We start from the raw sequence: 18,235 nt of genomic DNA, 5'->3' as shown, positions 1-18,235 counted from the left end.
TTTAGGCTTTTTTTTATGTTGTTGGACTTTAGGCTTCTTTTATTAATAGTTTATCTTAGGCGGTTGTCGTGCTTATCACATCTTCATGATTTATCAATGTCTTGTAACGACTACGTAAATCGTAGTACATTTCTCAAAGAAAAAAAATCTTCTTATCTAAATCTAATTCGTGTTAATTAGTTTGGCCCCGATTTTGAGGCATCCAAAAATGTTTTTGGAGGATAAAGACATTATTCAATTAGATTGACTTACGGGACAACATTGGTTTGATTCCAAAAATCTAAAGTGCATAATCTGAAATCTTGTTTAATCTTGTTCAACAAATAAGAGAAAATTTTAGGATATACAATTATTATTCGGATAAGTTCAATTTTAGTTCAAGATCAATAAAACAAGAATGTCTGTTTTATACGGGTAGTTATTGAAGAGTCGTTGAATCCAAAATAGTTATGCTCTCTTTTTTATTGACATGAACTTCTGAATCCGTCGTAATTATGTTTAGCCATGAGCTATCGAATTCGTTGTAATTACGTTCACTAAGTACAATCTTGTTTTCATGGGCCTCTGAACTTATAGTAGTAATGCTCACTAAGTGCAACGCCAAATTTTTTTAGACTGTCCCTGATTTTGTTGTAACTATGTCATGCTTGTTAGTCCTCCTAAATTGCTCGTTGTCCTGTGTGGAACATCTTCTTGAAGCATTCTCTGGATTCTTTCTTGAATTATCTATCTTTTTTTATAATATATTTTGTACCAGACTAAAGGTGTCTGACCACTTCGATTAATCAACAATTCAAGAATATCACCTAATTGTTGGTTCATATGCGTTATGCTTTATTGCTTACATTGCGGCGTTGTTGAGTGTCTATCTGATGTAGAACTGATGTGACACGAAAATGTCACATTTGGAGAGCCTAACTTAGACTAATTAGTCCTTTTCGAGTGTAATCAATAATATTTTATGTGTTTTTCATGTTAGGTACTTATTTTGGAGTTAAGCGTGTGATTCGGAATAAAAGGAGCGAATTATCACTATCATTTCATGTGCCCAAAATGAGAGAAAATGACTTCAAGCAAATCAAATTACAAGTGGAGGCAATGACGAGTCCGACGGTGAAAACGGAAGTCAATTCCGAGTTCGGACGGGGAAGTTATGAAAGAAAGAAGTCCGAGGGTATTTTAATCCTTTGTGACAATTTGAAGATGTAAAGACAAGGATGGAGGCACCTCTTGGTTTCTAAACCAAGCCCAAAGCCCACACAAGCCCAAAGAAGAATGACAAGGAAGAATTATATGAGCACCCTCTCTTTATGGATTAGAGTCAACAAAGTCTAAATGAATTGACTAAGTCAAGGGACTCTAGGGTTTTAGTAGTTTAGGCTACTATTCATCATCTTCATCAATCAAGCACCAAGGAAGAGAGAGAAAGAGGAGGCAAGGCTTTTAGAGTTTTTCGAGTTTTTGGGTTCTAGGGTTTTGGTAGAGAGAGAACAAGAGAGAAGGAGAAGTGTCGGCCAGAGCAAGGCCGGCCAAGAACGCAGCAGAATTAAAAGGGAAAGATAAAAGTAAGTGAAGAATAATAAAGAACGGTAAATAAAGGCTGAATAACTCTAAATAACTGAATACTTTAATAAACTTGATAGGGGTTTCTCTTCATATCAACATCCAAAATAAAAGACAGACTAGACCTTCTTTTATAGGATATCGTATATACTTTCCTAGATAGACTCAAACTGGACTTTCCTAAATAATTGAAAGACTAAAATATTGCAACTTCCTAAATAGATAAACTCAAACTTAGACTATTCCAATTATTGGAAACACTAAAACAATATAATTTTCTAAACCTAGATTCTATATGAATCATACTAAAATTGTGACTTTCCTAAATCTACTCATCATGGTCGGACGGCCTATGTGGCCGATAGGCCTATGGCGAAAGTGTCCACGCCGGGTGCCCCTGCATCAGCTTCCTCTTCTCCCACGAGGTTCGTCCTGAACCATTTCTGAAGGGAATTTAATTCTTCCGAACCCTCGTCAATAGGTAATAACGTCACAATCTTCTTGTTCCACAGGAACTTGTAAACATTCAAACGTCCACGGTAAGTAGCATCCACATCCGATTACCATGGTCGACCTAAGATGATGTGGCATAAATCCATATTTGTAACATCACAAGTAACTGGAGACAAGTAGGAAGAACCAATAGAAAGAGTAACCGTACACATTTGATCAACCCATGTGGTAGAACCGAATTGGATCCACGCGGTTTTATAAGGGTGAGGTTTAGGAACCATTGGAATTCCCAAGAATTTGACAAGTTTGGTAGAAATAAGATTTTCTACACATCCATTGTCAATAACAATAGTACACACCTTATCCATGACCGTTCCCCGTGTAACGAACAAATTCTTTCCTTGTGAAACTTCCTTCTCAAAAGGTGTAAACAGAATTTTCCGAGTAATTAACATAACTCGATCACCATTGTCAGGAGTAAGGCTAATATGTTCGCCTTGTTCCTCATCGGAATCGGAATCCGATTTCTTTTCCACAATATTTGCTTTACCGCGAGAGGAGCATACATTAGAATAGTGTCCCGTTTCAAAACAACGATAACACTTAACCGGTGGTGGTTTCTTATATGGGTTATCGGCAACTGTTTTGGATCCTTCATCCGTCTGTTTTGTTTGATCCGAGTCATCCGGTAAAGTCCTAACCGATTGACTGCGAGTGTTGTGACCCCGAAAAATGGAGCGTGAATCTGATCCGAATGATCTAGCTACACTGATACATTCGGAGACAGAGGTAAAAGACCTCAAGTTGACCAAATCCTTAATGTCATTCCGAAGACCGTCTTTGAACTTTTCCAATTTCATTAATTCCGAATCAGGAAGATTAAGCCTTATAACGAGTCGCTGAAATTCCGAAGCATACTCCTCCACCGAACGTTGTCCTTGTCGACAACGAAGATATTCGGCACGTAATTGATTTTCATAGTCCGGAGGGAGGAAGCTTGATAACATTAATGGTTTGAGTTCCAACCAAGAAGAAATATGTGGGAGTTATAGTAATCGTCTTCGTTCAGATTCCTGTTTCCACCAAGTGAGAGCAGTTTTAGATAGTAACCAGTTACACAACGTACCTGTTCAGGACCTTCCACTTGCATAACATCAAAGAAAATCTCGAGTCGCGAGACGTAATCCAAAAAATCCTCTATATTGATCGAACCATCATATGACGGTACTTCCATTCGAATACGATAAGACGAGTTAGGTTGGTGATACTCGGTGTCGGTGGGGTGAGGGTGATGTTCGAGTTCGGTTTGTGGATTGTGGTGTCCGATGGGTGTTATTTGTGGTTGAGTTTTGGTTCGGTTATATGGTGGGTTGGGTTCTCGGGTATGGTTAAGGGAGAGGTTGGTTTCTCGGTAGTGTGTTCGGGTGATGGGTTGGTATGTATCACGGTGATGTGGGATTGGGTTGTGTTTGGTTTGGTGATTATAGGTGAGGGTGGTCTCGGTTTCATTGTTACTAATTGGGTTTAGGGTTTCTCGTGGACGGTAGTGGTGGGTAGGCAGTGGAGTGGTGGCACGGGTGTGGGCGAATGAGCGGTTTTCGGTTTGCTGTTTATTGTAGGTGGCATGGGGCTGGTAAGGTGGCTGGTTCTCGGTTTGGTTGAATGAGGTGGGTGTGTATTGGGTTCGAGGGTCAATGTAGGTTTGGGGATGTTTCGAGGGACCGATGTGTTGGGATTTTTGTTGGTTTGGACTGTTTCGGTTCAAGGGAACGTTGTGGCTGTTGGTGGGGTTGTGGTGTTCTGGAGTGGTCGAATGATGGATTCGGTCTTCGAGGTAGTACGGGTCGGGTTGTTGTCGTTGAATGTCGATGGTTGGAAGAACCGAATCGGTGAAGGAGAAAGAAGGTGGTGTTGGGGTGTTGGTGTAGGAAGGGTACGTTATTGGTTGTAAAAGTGTGTTTGGACGGTAGGTCATGATGAATGGAGATGTGATAATTGGGCAAGGGTTAGTAATGGTGTGACCGAAGAGAGGTGTGATGTTTTTGGTAGAAAACCCGAGAGGTGGGAATCGGGTAAGGTTCGTGGTGTTGGTGATGGTTGGTGTAGGCGGTAAAGGTGAAGATTGATGATTGGTTACGGTGGTGGAAGAAGGTGTTTGTTTATTACACATACCTTCGATTTGCTTTGATAGGTTGTCGATGGATTCGGTGATTTGATCAAAACGTTGATCAATACGGTCGAATTTTTCTGTGTTTTCCTTTCTGTAGTCACTGAATCCTTATCTAACTTCTTTACCAAAGACAATCGTTCTTTGATGTTGTCCCATTCGGAAGAAAAAGTTGGAGTTTTCTCCTTTGGCGGTGTAGCGGCAGTAGTAGTGATAACCATTGTGAGTGAGTAAAAAAAATTTATGGCTCTAAATACCACTTGATGTAGAACGCAGCGGAATTAAAAGGGAAAGATAAAAGTAAGTGAAGAACAATAAAGAACGGTAAATAAAGGCTGAATAACTCTAAATAGCTGAATACTTTAATAAACTTGATTGGGGTTTCTCTTCAACATCCAAAATAAAAGACAGACTAGACCTCCTTTCATAGGATATCATACTTTCCTAGATAGACTCAAACTGGACTTTCCTGAATAATTGAAAGACTAAAATGTTGCAACTTCCTAAATAGATAAACTCAAACTTAGACTATTCCAATTATTGGAAACACTAAAACAATATAATTTCCTAAACCTAGATTCTATATGAATCATACTAAAATTGGGACTTTCCTAAATCTACTCATCATGGTCGGACGGCCTATGTGGCCGATAGGCCTACGGCGAAAGTGTCCACGCCGGGTGCCCTGCATCACTATCATAACAATATTTCGTTATAATGTGCAATGACAGATTGACCGAGAAAATAATGTGAAATCTTTTTTTGAATAAGAGAATTAACTCTAAATCAACTTTAGATGCATTTTGGTCATATCCATCGATGTGTTTAAAAGTGATGTTCGCGTAGATAATATTGAACCAAACGAATCCTCAATTTGGCACTAACTGGCTTAGTGGAAAATACAGTGAAACCAACCGTTAAAACTTCAATTTGATTAATTCCTCACTTTGCAGAACCAAACAACTTCTAGATGAAGACATTCTAAATAAATAGAATACTAAAACAGGAAATTGGACCGAAGACTCAATTTTAAACATTTTTTTAGTGAAAAAGACAAGTTATATTTTTTTTTTGTTAAACCCCGAATTTTGTAGTTTTTTTTTTAAACCTCAAATATTTGTATTTTGTTTGGTTAAAAACCCAATATTTTTTTATAAAGGTGTTGTAAAGCTGTTGTAAGGTGTTGGAAGGCGCTCCAAAGTTGTTGTAAAGCAGTTATAAAGTTGTCGCAAGGCGTTGTAAAGTTGTCGCAAAGCACTGCAAATTAAGCTTTCGCAAGGTACTGCAAAGTTGTCGCAAGGCGTTCCAAAGCTGTTGCAAGATTTTGGAAATTAAAAAAGGGTTATTTCCCAAATAGCCCCCAACTTTGTGACCGGTTTCCTGCCTAGCCCCCTACTTTATCAAAAATACCCAGATGGCCCCCTTTTCAAGATTCTGTTATAACACCGTTAACTAGTCATCATTTCTCTCTCCTCCATCTCATCACCTCTCTCTGCCACCTCATCTTCTCGCCACCTCATCGTCTTCACCGGCGAAGGTCGCCGGCCGACCAATTTTCCGGCCGGCGACCTTCAAACATTTAAAAATAATAATTTTTTTATCTCTCCTCTCTCTCTCTAAATTTCTTTTTTCTTCTCTCATCTCTCTCTAAACAGATCTACAGAGAAGAGGTCTAAAGTGGATTCGCCCCATTAAAGCAACCACACAAAATCAGTTAGGCTTTTTCCGACTCAACAGTAAAACCCCAATTTTTTTATGCTTCCCTGAAATTCGTAACCCTAGAACACCTTTTTTTAAAAACCCTAGAACACCTTGGTCGAGCAGAAATCAAGCCCTAAAAATGCCCAAATCTATTACTAGATCACAACTTTAACCCTCTTAATAGACAAAAATGGCAAAAGATTCAGTCGTGTGGAGTACTTCTCAAAAGAGAGGGAGATGGCTTTTGATGCTACTTTTTGTCTTCTCAATCTCGACTTTAATTGTCTTCATCGTTAGACCTGCGTTTGATTCTTGTGATCATCATCATTAGTATGAACGGACTAGTGACACTCAGATTCACTCAACCAGACAGATCGAAAGCCCTAAAAATCCGCTTTATTTTATGAAGTCGAACCTCGTTCTTTTGGTTTCTCATGAACTTTCCTTATCTGGTAAAATCTAGATCTCTTCTAACTCTTTGTTCTTTCACTCGAAATCAAGCTAGTAATCTATTCTCAGAAATTGTTTTATGAATTGATTCAGAATGTTGTTATTTTATACAAGAAATCATTTTTGTACTCGGATTTAAGATGATTTAGAAGAAATTACTCTGCCTATGTTAGTTTAAACCTAAGTCCAATGATTAAAGTTGGTTTAGATAATCGATCACTCAAAAACCCATCTCTATTTTCTGACATTCTATTGCTTGTTCTTCAATATTTGTTACAGAGGAAGTTAGAGAGAGAGAGAGAGAAAAAAAAAAAGAGAAGAATAAGGAAGAATTGAAGTAAGAGAGAGAAAGGATAGTGGTGATTCATAGTGGGGAGTAGTGGGTAGTGAAGAAGAAGAAGATGAAAAAGTAAGAAATTTCTTCAGCAGCAGCAGCTGTCACAGTGAGAGAGAGATCAGGAAACTTTAGAAGTAAAGAAGACAACCCACTAATTCTTTGTTTATTAATTTCTCCATGAATCTATCTGATGAGATAAAGTTTGAACAACTAAATATTGATTTGATTTCTCTTTTATTTTCCTTTTCATCTTTTTGAGTATTTTATGTGGGTGATAAAGACAATAATCTCTTCTTTTTTCCTTTCTTCACTTTGGGGGAAAGATTATGATTCCTTATGTGTTAAGGAATTACCTGTTTATAGAGATAGAGATTGGAGAGATAGAGGTTAGAGAGAGAAAGGTCCGTGCACCTGTCTAGAGAGAGATGAGAGAGAAAAAAAGTTTTTTGTTTTTAATGTTTGAAGGTGGCCCGCCGGAAAAGTGACCGGCCGAAAAATTGGTCGGTCGGAAAATTTGTCGGTCGGCAACCTTCGCCGGTGAAGACGATGAGGTGGCGAGAAGATGAGGTGGCAGAGAGAGGTGATGAGATGGAGGAAAGATAAATGATGACTAGTTAACGGTGTTATAACGGAATCTTAAAAAGGGGGCCATCTAGGTATTTTTGATAAAGTAGGGGGCTAGGCAGGAAACCGGTCACAAAGTTGGGGGCTATTTGGGAAATAACCCATTAAAAAATTAGTCAGGGAGTGGAAGACTACAGCTCATCCTCAAAGTATATTGTCTTGTAATTAATTCCTAGAACCAGCAACGGTTGGATAACCTAAAGGTACCCCCACAAGATTCCTTTGTCCTTTGGCTTTGTCCTCTGGCTTTGCACTATTGTAATCAACATATGGAATTGAATTATTATAAAAGTGAAATTTCTTTTGGTGAATCACATAATATTACAAATCACATTGTTTTCATGAATAGTTACACACCAAGAAATAAGTTTGTTTGACTACTAATTACAAACATTGTATTACCTTCAAGTTACAGTCTCATAATTTTCATTCTAATTTCCACAAATAGAAAGCTTAAAAGTTACCTCTTCACTAATTAAAATTACTATTTACCTTATCTGTTTAAGCTAAGTTGAAAACAAGCTAAGTTTAAGTACTAACAATAATTTTAGACGAGTGTTAAAGGGCCCAATTTTTGGGTTCGACCACGCCCCAAAAGGTGGTGTGGCCGGCCCCAATTGGTCAAGTCATTTTTATCTCCTCACGGACTGACCAATTGGGACCAGACTCGTCACCTTTGTTACGTACGATCAAATCAATATTATCCTCAGAGTAGCTCAGCTTGTCTGACAACATATTCATTTTGTAAATACCAATAATCCATTCATTTCAGGAGCAGGATGCAATTATGCATATTCTTCTTTACCCTTTAAGCCTTTGTGATGAGTTGGTCAAAGTGAAGTTATACGAGCCAGATTATCATATTTATAAAATATATATATATATGTTTAATTATAGAATAAATTGCTCATTCATTTATGTTAGAATGTGATCATGGTCGTTGTCGACACGATAAATATTATTATGTATATAAAATTAGGGTTAAGAGATGTTACAATGTAGAAGCAGAAGTATAAAAAGAACCCAGTATCTATCAAACGAACAACAGTTATACGTTGAAAAAAAATGGAGTGCAATTTAATCAGTTTTTGGGTTTTCTCTGCAGGAATTTTGATCTTGTCTGCCCTAATTATTCTATGTTGTACTACTCTAACTTTTATACTTAGTAGGTATTCAAGCTTCACTCATAAATCATCAACAAAACTTCCTTTGGGTACTTTAGGATGGCCTATTATCGGCGAAACTTTGGAGTTTATCTCTTGTGCTTATTCCAATAGGCCTGAAAGCTTCATGGAAAAACGTCGTCGCCTGTAAGTACTACTTTAGCTGATCACCAACAACTACTATCTTTCATTTGACTTTATTTATTAAGAAAAAGACACAAGAAACATCATGGGTTTGTTCTTATTTAGTAATCGAAGAAAACGAAGAAATTAAATTGTTTTTGTGTTTTTGAGTTATAAATGAACTCATTTAGACATATGAATAAGGAGAAATTTATATTTATTTTTTTTGTGATTTTCATGACTTACCTTGAATTTCTTTTTTTTAATTGATTAAGTGTAAAAATGATAATTTGTGGGTTTGTTCTTCTTTTACAAGCGAGATAACCGAAAAAAGAAGAATTAAAATGGATGATTTTAGTCATTAACAAGCTCAGATCCTCTTTTAGATGAAAAACTAAAAGAAATTAAATCATGGGTTTTTTTTCCTAATATTTCATCTAATTAAAATTACAAAACAAAAACGAAGAATTAATTAGACTTTTCGATATTTTATGTGTACAATATTATAGGTACGGGAAAGTGTTTAAATCACATATATTTGGTAACCGGACGATTGTGTCAATTAATGCTGAGGTGAATAAGTTTATACTTCAAAGTGATGGAAGAGTTTTTGTGCCATCTTATCCTAGTTCACTCACTGAGTTGATGGGGGGTTCATCAATTTTGCTAATTAATGGGAATTTACATAGGAGAGTTCATGGTTTAGTTGGGTCTTTTCTTAAGTCATCACAACTTAAAGCTCAAGTCACTCAAGATATGCAAAAATATGTTCAAGAGTCTATGAGCACTTGGAAAGATGGTGACATTATCTACATACAAGATGAAACCAAAAATGTTAGTATTTTCTCTCTCTCCCTCTCTCTAGATATTTTTTTATCTTTATTTGATCAGTATTTATCCATACATTAAGTTAATGAACAAAGCACATAAGTTTGATTGTTTACTTAAATATTATGAAAGAATGCATCAAAACTCAAAATTTGGTTTCTAATGGGAAAAAACCATCCAAAAATAATAATAATGTAAAAAAAAATCTATTTTTTAATACTTTTTAAACTATTGACAACATATATAAATATGTTATTAACAAGACAGTCATATTTTTTTCTATAATCCCATTTTTACTCTTCTATGTTGACAACATGTATAAATATGTTTTTTTGACAACATATATAAATGTGTTATTGTAAACTGTTGACAGCATATACAATTGTGTTGTTATAAATTGTTGACAACATATGAAATAATGTTGACAATGTATGAAATAATGTCATGACTTGTTATAAAATTAGGTTTCCGCCGTGTCCTACGGACGCAACAGATCCCTCTTGACTAACGCCATAACATTCTCAAATTCTTCCTACAAACTAAAAACTTCGATAATTTTAGAGAAGAGAGAAATATAATTGTAGAGAATAGAGAGAGAAATATAATGAGAAAAAAGTGGGGCAGTAGTTATTTTAGAGAAATAATTAATGGAAATATTACCCTTCTCTTTTGAGTTTATTTACATAAAGAGGGATTTATACCAGCCGCCGGATATGATCTCTATCAAGCACCCAACAAAAATGGATGGCCTAGACTTATCCAAAATAACCGACTGACCTGTTTTTATATATTAGATGTTGACAACATTCTTAAGTATGTTGTTAACAACATATACAGTGCATTAGCCAAATATCATTTGTCCGTTAATAGGTTTGTCAAATACAATATAATAATAGGCATAACATTTTAATTTTGCAAAAGACAAATGGAAAATGCATTAGTCCAAATGATTATGTCAAAAACAAAACAAAAATGCAGAAATCATTTTTTTCTTTACAAGACAAATCAAAAAATGTTTAGACCAAAATGTAAGTGTCAGTCTATGTTTGTCAAATGCGAAACACTTTTTCAAAATAATTTTTGAGCAAAAACGAATTTGTTCCAAAATTTACAAAATTGTTGAGAGCAAACTAAGTTTTGTTCAGAAATTTTCAAAACTGTTTTCCACGTTGATTTCGTGGGTAAAATTGTACTTTGACAAAATGAGTTTTTTTTTCAAATAATATTCAGATTTGGTCCTGATTTCCTATTATACCCCAAAGAAAAGCCGCTTCGCCGGGGAGTTTAGAGGGAGAAGAGAAGAAAAAAAGAAAGAAGATAAAGAGAAGAAAGAAGAGAGAGGGAAGAAGAAGAAGAAGAAGAAGAAGATAAAAGTTTTTTTGTTGTAGTTTGAAGGTCGTCGGGCGGTTGCTGTCGGAGAAGGTGGTGAAGTGGCAAGTGAGATGAGGTGGAGGAGAGTGGGAGAAATGAGGTGACTTCAATGTTTTTAAAGAATTTTGAGAATTAATTCCATTTTGGCCCCCAAGGGTACTTCTGAAAAAAATTTAAAAAAAAATAGCCGGTAGCCAAATCGAACTGTCGGACACTGTGAAGGCTAACGAGGTCACAAGCTAGGGGCAAAATGGAATTAACCAATGGCGAGGCTTGTGGGGGGGGGGGGGGGGGCACGTATCCCACAAGCCAAACCTAAGGTTAAATGACATGCTCAAAACAGTGGTGAAAATTGCTTATTAAGTATAGGAAATGGTTGTTTGGACCCAAAAGATTATCATAATAATTAAAAAAGGCCAGCGCTTTGGGGAAAGCTAAATAGTTTCCGGGGTGTGAAGACTTGGTCAAAAATTGGTCAATTTTGTTTGACAATTTTATTTAGGGGGAAAGCAAAATACTTCTCCACCTCACCTCACTCTATCTCCACCTCACCTCACTCTATCTCCACCTCACCTCACTCTATCTCCACCTCACCTCTTTGTCTTCTCCGATTTGGTCGCCGCCGGAAAGTTTTCCGGCCGGCGACCATGAAGAAAAAAAAAAATTTCACTCTCTCTCTCTCTCTCTAGAAACTCCGGCGAAGGGGTTGTTTCTAGAGAGAGAGAGAGAGAGTGAAATTTTTTTTTTTTTCTTCATGGTCGCCGGCCGGAAAACTTTCCGGCCGGCGACCAAATCGGAGAAGACAAAGAGGTGAGGTGGAGAGAGTGAGGTGAGGTGGAGATAGAGTGAGGTGAGGTGGAGATAGAGTGAGGTGAGGTGGAGAGAGAGTGAGGTGAGGTGGAGTGTTTTTTTTTTATTTCCCTTTAAAATTTATTTCCCCGGAAAATCTCTAAAATTCCAAATATTCCCTTTAAAATTTCACAGCCCGGAAACTATTTAGCTTTCCCCAAAGCGCTGGCCTTAAAAAAATCTAGATCTTTTCCTATTAAGTAGAAGTTACCAAAATATAATGGGTACTAATAGGTCAAGTTTAAAATAATTTTGATAATTTTTGTTCAGGTCATTTTCTAATTGTTTCGTTCTCGAAATACCCTTGCCAATTAGATATCATATTCTCTCTCAAGACGCCCAAAAAGTTTTAGGATTTTTGTTTTCTTCTTCCTCCTCTTTTCGATTCTTCTGTATCTTCTTTTTCTTTGAATCTTCTTCTTCTTCGTCGATTTTCTTCATCATAACCACCATTAAACTCGATTTCAACTCTTCTCTGAACATGAACAATATTTAAAGATGAAAGATGCATGATACATGTTTTTGTTTTTGTTTTTGTTTTTGTTTTTGTTTTTGTTTTTGTTTTTATTTTTTTTTTGTTCTTCTTCTCGATTCTTCTCTGATCTTCTTATTCTTTTGCTTCTTCTTCTTTTTCTTCGAATCTTCTTCTTCACCGCCGATTTTCTTCATCATAACCACCGTTAATTGAACTCTATTTAAGCTCTTTTTCCTCTCTCTCTCTCTCTACTCCTTCTCTTTGTTCTTAGTTTTCTCTTCTTCTTCATTTTCTCTTCTTCGTCTCTTCTTCTCTTTCTTTGTGTCATCATTATCACGTTATCATGGAAAAAACTTGATTTCTAAACACATTACCATCAATCTACATAGAGGAGTTAGAGAGAGAAAGAGAGTAAAATTATTATAAAAAGAAGTTTAATTCCATACCAACCTTGATCTATGATGAAAAGTTAGAGAGGGATAGAACCTTGGTTCTAAACCCTTGATCCAAAACCAATATTAAAAATCCTCTTGGACTGGTCAATTCGAGACCTGAACTAAGGTTTCGAACTGGTCCGAGGCTTCGCTTTGAGTTTTGGACGGATCGATCTGAAACCTTTATCCTCGGGTGCCCATAAATGTTGAAGGTCAAAGGAGATTGACCTCAATCTCCTTCACCGGGTGCTACAAGCAATTTTCGGGTGCTTTTAGCCGCTCCATATTTACATCTTCCGTATCAATACGACTTTAAAACACCCAGCGGCCATGAGCCCAAGACGGGGGGGACAATCTATTTCTTGATGCTTATTCTTAGGTTAAATGTTATAAAAACTAACAAAGACAGAACTTAAGTAAAATAACTCACGACATCATCATTTTGTAGTGTTTTAAATATAAATGAATAATAGTTTGCTATTTTATCTGAAAAAAACATCAACTCTCATATTGTAAAAAGAATAATTAGGTTTTTTTGATTTATTAGTATGGTATCAAATTAATTATAATATTAATTGTTAAGAAATTCAAATTGTTTTGTTTATTTATTTATTTGACCAGGTTGCCTTCCATATACTAGCCAAAGCTCTAATTAGTTTGGATCGAGGTGAAGATATGCAATTTTTAAAGCAACAATTTGAAGAATTCATGAAAGGCATTATGTCTTTACCTATAAAAATTCCAGGGAGTAGACTTTATAGATCATTACAGGTTCATAATTAACTCTAATTTTATTTTATAAATTAATCTTATACTTTAATTAATTACTAATTAGTGATAACATATTTATTTTTTGTTGCTCACAAAATTTAAATCCTCAACATAATATTAAGTTTGTGGTCATCCAACTCAAAACCAATTGGCAATGAGTGGAGAGGACCTATTCTTTATATTCTTGGTTGCTAGTTACTCATTCTCCCATGTGGGACTATTCTCACACGCCCCCTCACGTGTGGCGTTCTTTGAGCCTAACACGTGTGTTTTTTTTTCTTTACGGGTGACGTGGAGCACGTGTGGTTTTTAAACCTATCACGTGTGGGAATGAGTGGAGAGGACCTGTTCTTTATATTCTTGGTTGCTAGTTACTCATTCTCCCATGTGGGACTATTCTCACACATAATATGTTAAACTTCTTTTTTCTATGTTTATGATTATGCAGGCAAAGAAAAGAATGGCGGAATTTATACAAAAAATTATACAAGAGAAAAAGAAAGATAAAGATCGTTCCAAAGTTCCGAAAGACGTCGCTGATGTTTTATTAAATGATACAAGTGAAAAATTAACACTTGATTTTATTTCAGATAATATGATTAATTTTATGATACCAGGTGAAGATTCGGTGCCTCTCCTTATTACCCTTGCTATAAAATATCTCAGCGATTCGCCTGGTGCGCTTGAACATTTGGTGGTACGTTCCAAACAATTAATTGACAATCTTCTCCTTTTTTTCGATAGAAAACTTTATTTTAGTTTTGAATTATCACACCTAAATCTATTCTATTTAGTCGTCATTGACTAATAAAATGTATAACAATACAGGTTTGTTTAGTTTAATTACTCCAAAGAAAAAATTATTTCTAATAAATGTTTCTTAATTAAATTTAATTAGCAACATGATTTTTTAATGTTGAAAATATCAGGAGGAAAATATGAAGTTGAAGACACTCAAAGCTGAGACAGAAGAACCCTTGTGTTGGAGTGATTACATGTCTTTATCATTCACACAAAATGTAAGTTCAAATGAAAATTTGGAAGACAATCAAATCAAATTTTGTTATCCTTTCGTTATGTCTTCATTTTTTTTTTTTAAATGTCAGCATACTTTAAAGGGTAGCATACTTTAAAGAGTGATTTCGTGTCTCGAACTCTTGATCACTTCACGGAATTCACAGATACATGCATAAATTTCCTTTTAAAATAATTGTACTATAAATGTTCGTTCATGTTATATTAAGAGTCATTTATTTTTGCAAACGTGAACATGTATATATCCTTAGCTTGTGTGTACATCTACACCTCTCGAATGAGAGATGAGTTTTGCAAGTGGAATTAATCCATCTACACTCTTTTTCTATATCCTATATGTACTGATTTGCCCTAATTGAACAACAGGTCTTAATAGAGACATTAAGGATGGGAAACATTGTAGTAGGAATCATGAGGAAGGCAGTGAAAGATGTAGAAATAAAAGGGTATTTGATACCAAAAGGATGGAATGTCTTAACATATTTCAGATCAGTTCATCTTGATGAAACAATTTATGACTCTCCTTATAAATTTAACCCTTGGAGATGGCAGGTAATTATTTTGATTGCCCTTCATTAGGAATAATTACTACTTGTGGTTATCATTATTTTGATTTAATTAATTAACAGGACAAAGATATGGGAACTTGTAATTTCACTCCTTTTGGTGGTGGTCTGAGGCTTTGTCCTGGCATTGACTTGTCCAGGCTGGAAGCTACAATTTTTCTTCACCATTTTGTCACTCAGTTCAGGTATAGTGAGGTCCCAACTCTCACTCTATTTTTGGATCTATTAGCAATTATTAATATCACTGGGGTCTGGGTCTTGATATTATTATGTTTCTTTCAAGTTTATGGCTCAAAGCCAATCCCCTTCACCATGATAGAGACATAGAGTTGAGACTTTTAGCTAAGTTATGGTTTTTCCCTATTTATTCAAATAGTAAAAAAAAATGAAGATAACAAAGTTCTTGTGATAATTCCCTAACTTATCTGATAGAGAAAGCTACCATTCCACTGTCTGCCAACAACCTTAGGTTGGAGTGGTAAGAGGTATAATCTTCCGTCTTATAGGTCAAGGGTTCGAGGCACACGCTGAATAATTCAAAAAAAAAACCATTCCACTGTCTTTTTTTTTTTGTGAACTGTTCAGTGTGTCTCGAACCCTTGACCTCTATGATGGAAGACTATACATCTTACCACTCCAAGTAAAGGTTGTTAACAACCATTCCATTCCACTGTCATTATGCTCAATAGTGAACTATTTCCCCACAGTTTGATGAACGAATATTTCAATGATAAAAATAGAGATAAAATAATTAAAGATGATGCTACATCCCACCAACTTTGTCATTTTTGTTAGTATACCACTTTTTTCTTCTTGACAAGAGTTCTTAAATTACTATACTACACCTAATAGGTTAAGATAATAAAAGCATTCTTTCAACGAAATGAAAAAGACAATAAAAGCATTCAAATCATTAAAAGATGAAGCCCTAATGATATTGATATCTTACCCTAATTAGAAACAATTCTGTTTTATTTACCCAACTATATTCTTATATTGGTGGTTTAGTGAATTTCTAGAGAGTTGACTCATGGATAATATAGAGGGGATCCCGATATAGAATAAGAGTGACGTATATTAAGTTCATGGTTATTCGGCATTCTCGTAATTTTCTTTTTTGTCGTGCACGATTATTTTCTCTTTTTTTAACAATAACATGGTTACATTTATTGGTGTTTGATACATCAAAAGATTGATATATCAAAGGATGAATTTGCTCATATCGTCATTAATTATCTTAATCATACATCTAATGGCCATACAACTGCCATATATTTAATCATTTATACTAGTATTAACAATCGGGGTTCAATAAATTATGGATTTCACCTCTTATTCGAATCGAGTTTAGTACCTCAGATATTTCAAAGTAGTTGCAATACAAATTGAGCTACCATTTGTTGGTCTCACTGATTTCTCGAGCTTTCTCACGTGTGAAATTTTTTTTTAGCTCCAAAAATCTATGTTTTTGCTAGTGACTTTAAACACATGTGATTGATGGATGCATCTCAAATAAACTTATCTCTAATAGCTTAAGATCAAGAGCTAAGAGCATTGATAGTAATATGGTCTGAGTGATGACAGAGCATGCTCATTATCTACGATGGACATACCTTATCGTCAATCGGACTATTCTCAGGCAAAAGTCTCGGGCCTAATAGTATTTTCCCTATGAAAGATGGAGAGCCACCGTGTTTAAATTACATGCCATCTTTGACACATAGTAATAACTTTTATTTTTTAATAGTTTGTCAAAGCATCAAAGCGTACGAGAATCTAGGTCATTTTTACTTGCATAAATGTATGATTTGTAGATGCATTAGGTACTTTAGTGATTTCGTTATCGATAAAGCTAAGTTCACACAGTTTTATTGACCTAAAAACGAATGTATAGATAGAAATCTCAGTACTGCCTCCACTACTTGTAAGATGTGGAGAGTGTATATATCAACATAAAATAATGGCCAGCGCTTTGGGGAAAGCTAAATAGTTTTCGGGGTGTGAAGACTTGGTCAAAAATTGGTCAATTTTGTTTAACAATTTTATTTTGTAAATTGTTAGGGGGAAAAATAAAAAATCTCCACCTCACCTCTCTCTCTCCACCTCACCTCTCTCTCTCCACCTCACCTCATCATCTTCACCGGCGAAGGTCGCCGGCCGGTCAATTTTCCGGCCGGCGACCTTCAAACATTAAAAAAAAAAAATCTCTCTCCTCTCTCTCTCTCTCTAAACAAAAAAAATTTTTTTTTTTTTTTTTTAAGACCTAGATCTGGTCTGAACAGACCAGATTTAGGTCCTTTCTGTTCGTGAGGAACAGATATGTTCCTCACGAACAGAACAGATCTGTTCGTGAGGAACAAATCTGTTCCTCACGAACAGACCTAGATCTGGTCTGTTCTTCAACCAGATCTAGGTCTTAAAACCAAAAAAAAAATTTTTTTTTTTTTTTAGAGAGAGAGAGGAGAGAAATATTTTTTTTTTTTAATGTTTGAAGGTCGCCGGCCGGCGACCTTCGTCGGTGAAGATGATGAGGTGGCAGAGATGGAGGAGAGAGGTAAGGTGGAGAGTTTTTTATTTTTATTTTGAAACATATTCCCCATAAAATATGTTTCCCCGGAAAATTTTCAAAATTTTGCATATTCCGTTTAAAATTTCACACCCCGGAAACTATTTAGCTTTCCCCAAAGCGCTGGCCAAAATAATACGTCAAACTTTTGTCATCCTAGCATCTTTGTTTCCTTTCATAGAAAGAAATCGTTTGTTGTATTAACTTTGCCAAAATGTATTGTTTTTGGTCATTTAGGTGGGAGGCTAAAGAGGATACTATTATTAACTTTCCTACCGTAAGAATGAAAAGAAGAATGCCTGTCATGGTCAAAAGAAGGACATGAATTCGAGCACACGTGTGGCGAGGGGCCTATAATTATAAATCTACATAGTTGTCCTTTTTTAACATTTATCATATTATGTGGGGCATAAAATAATATATTACTTGTTTTATTACAACATCTTCATCCTTTAGCTTTAGAGTCAGCTCAGTTAGATCTGGATTCTCTTCTGACTATTCAGCTGTTGAATCAGACCTGCCGATATAGATCCCCTGTGAATACAATGTAATAAGGAGGTGGTGTATATATTTTTTTCCCCCATTGTGTGAAATGTGAATATGATTGGTTTGAATTTGAGTTGGTCAAAGCTTACATCAACCCAAATCAGCTACTCAGGCAGACAACCATGAAATGTGAATTTAGTCGATTCAGACCTCGAGTCAGACTTATATCTAACTTGGAAAAAACATATAGAAAACAAGGTTGTTGACCCTCAA

At 35.7% G+C, this 18,235-nt stretch overlaps 1 protein-coding gene across 3 annotated transcripts; it reads left to right on the top strand.

The window, feature by feature from the left end:
• Positions 1-7,944: 7,944 nt before the first annotated feature.
• On the top strand, positions 7,945-18,090 carry CYP90D1 (cytochrome P450, family 90, subfamily D, polypeptide 1). Of its 3 annotated transcripts, XM_086638867.1 has the most exons (9): positions 7,953-8,605; positions 9,091-9,154; positions 9,271-9,415; positions 13,160-13,309; positions 13,758-14,006; positions 14,239-14,328; positions 14,711-14,896; positions 14,974-15,095; positions 17,714-18,090. In XM_086638867.1, exons 2-9 carry the CDS (start codon positions 9,147-9,149, stop codon positions 17,799-17,801), a joined length of 1,038 nt encoding a protein of 345 aa, XP_086494993.1. In that variant the 5' UTR covers positions 7,953-8,605; positions 9,091-9,146; the 3' UTR covers positions 17,802-18,090. The 3 variants fall into 3 exon arrangements, with proteins under 3 accessions (XP_086494991.1, XP_086494993.1, XP_086494992.1); XM_086638865.1 differs by having other exon boundaries at positions 7,945-8,605; positions 9,091-9,415; XM_086638866.1 differs by lacking the exon at positions 13,160-13,309 and having other exon boundaries at positions 8,026-8,605; positions 9,091-9,415.
• The last annotated feature ends 145 nt before the right edge of the window (positions 18,091-18,235 follow it).

This window comes from Eschscholzia californica, unplaced genomic scaffold, assembly GCF_041429995.1.
Source record: "Eschscholzia californica isolate CP2 unplaced genomic scaffold, dmEscCali1.0.p SCAF_5, whole genome shotgun sequence".
Taxonomy (NCBI): Eukaryota; Viridiplantae; Streptophyta; class Magnoliopsida; order Ranunculales; family Papaveraceae; genus Eschscholzia; species Eschscholzia californica.
This window is presented reverse-complemented; position numbering and strand designations above follow the sequence as displayed.

Coding starts and splice junctions, on each gene's coding strand:
- CYP90D1 (XM_086638865.1), top strand. CDS start 8,361: ATGGAGTGCAATTTAATCAGTTTTTGGGTTTTCTCTGCAGGAATTTTG. Junction 14,329..14,710: donor CTTTATCATTCACACAAAAT/GTAAGTTCAAAT, acceptor ATTGAACAACAG/GTCTTAATAGAGACATTAAG. Junction 15,096..17,713: donor CATTTTGTCACTCAGTTCAG/GTATAGTGAGGT, acceptor TTGGTCATTTAG/GTGGGAGGCTAAAGAGGATA.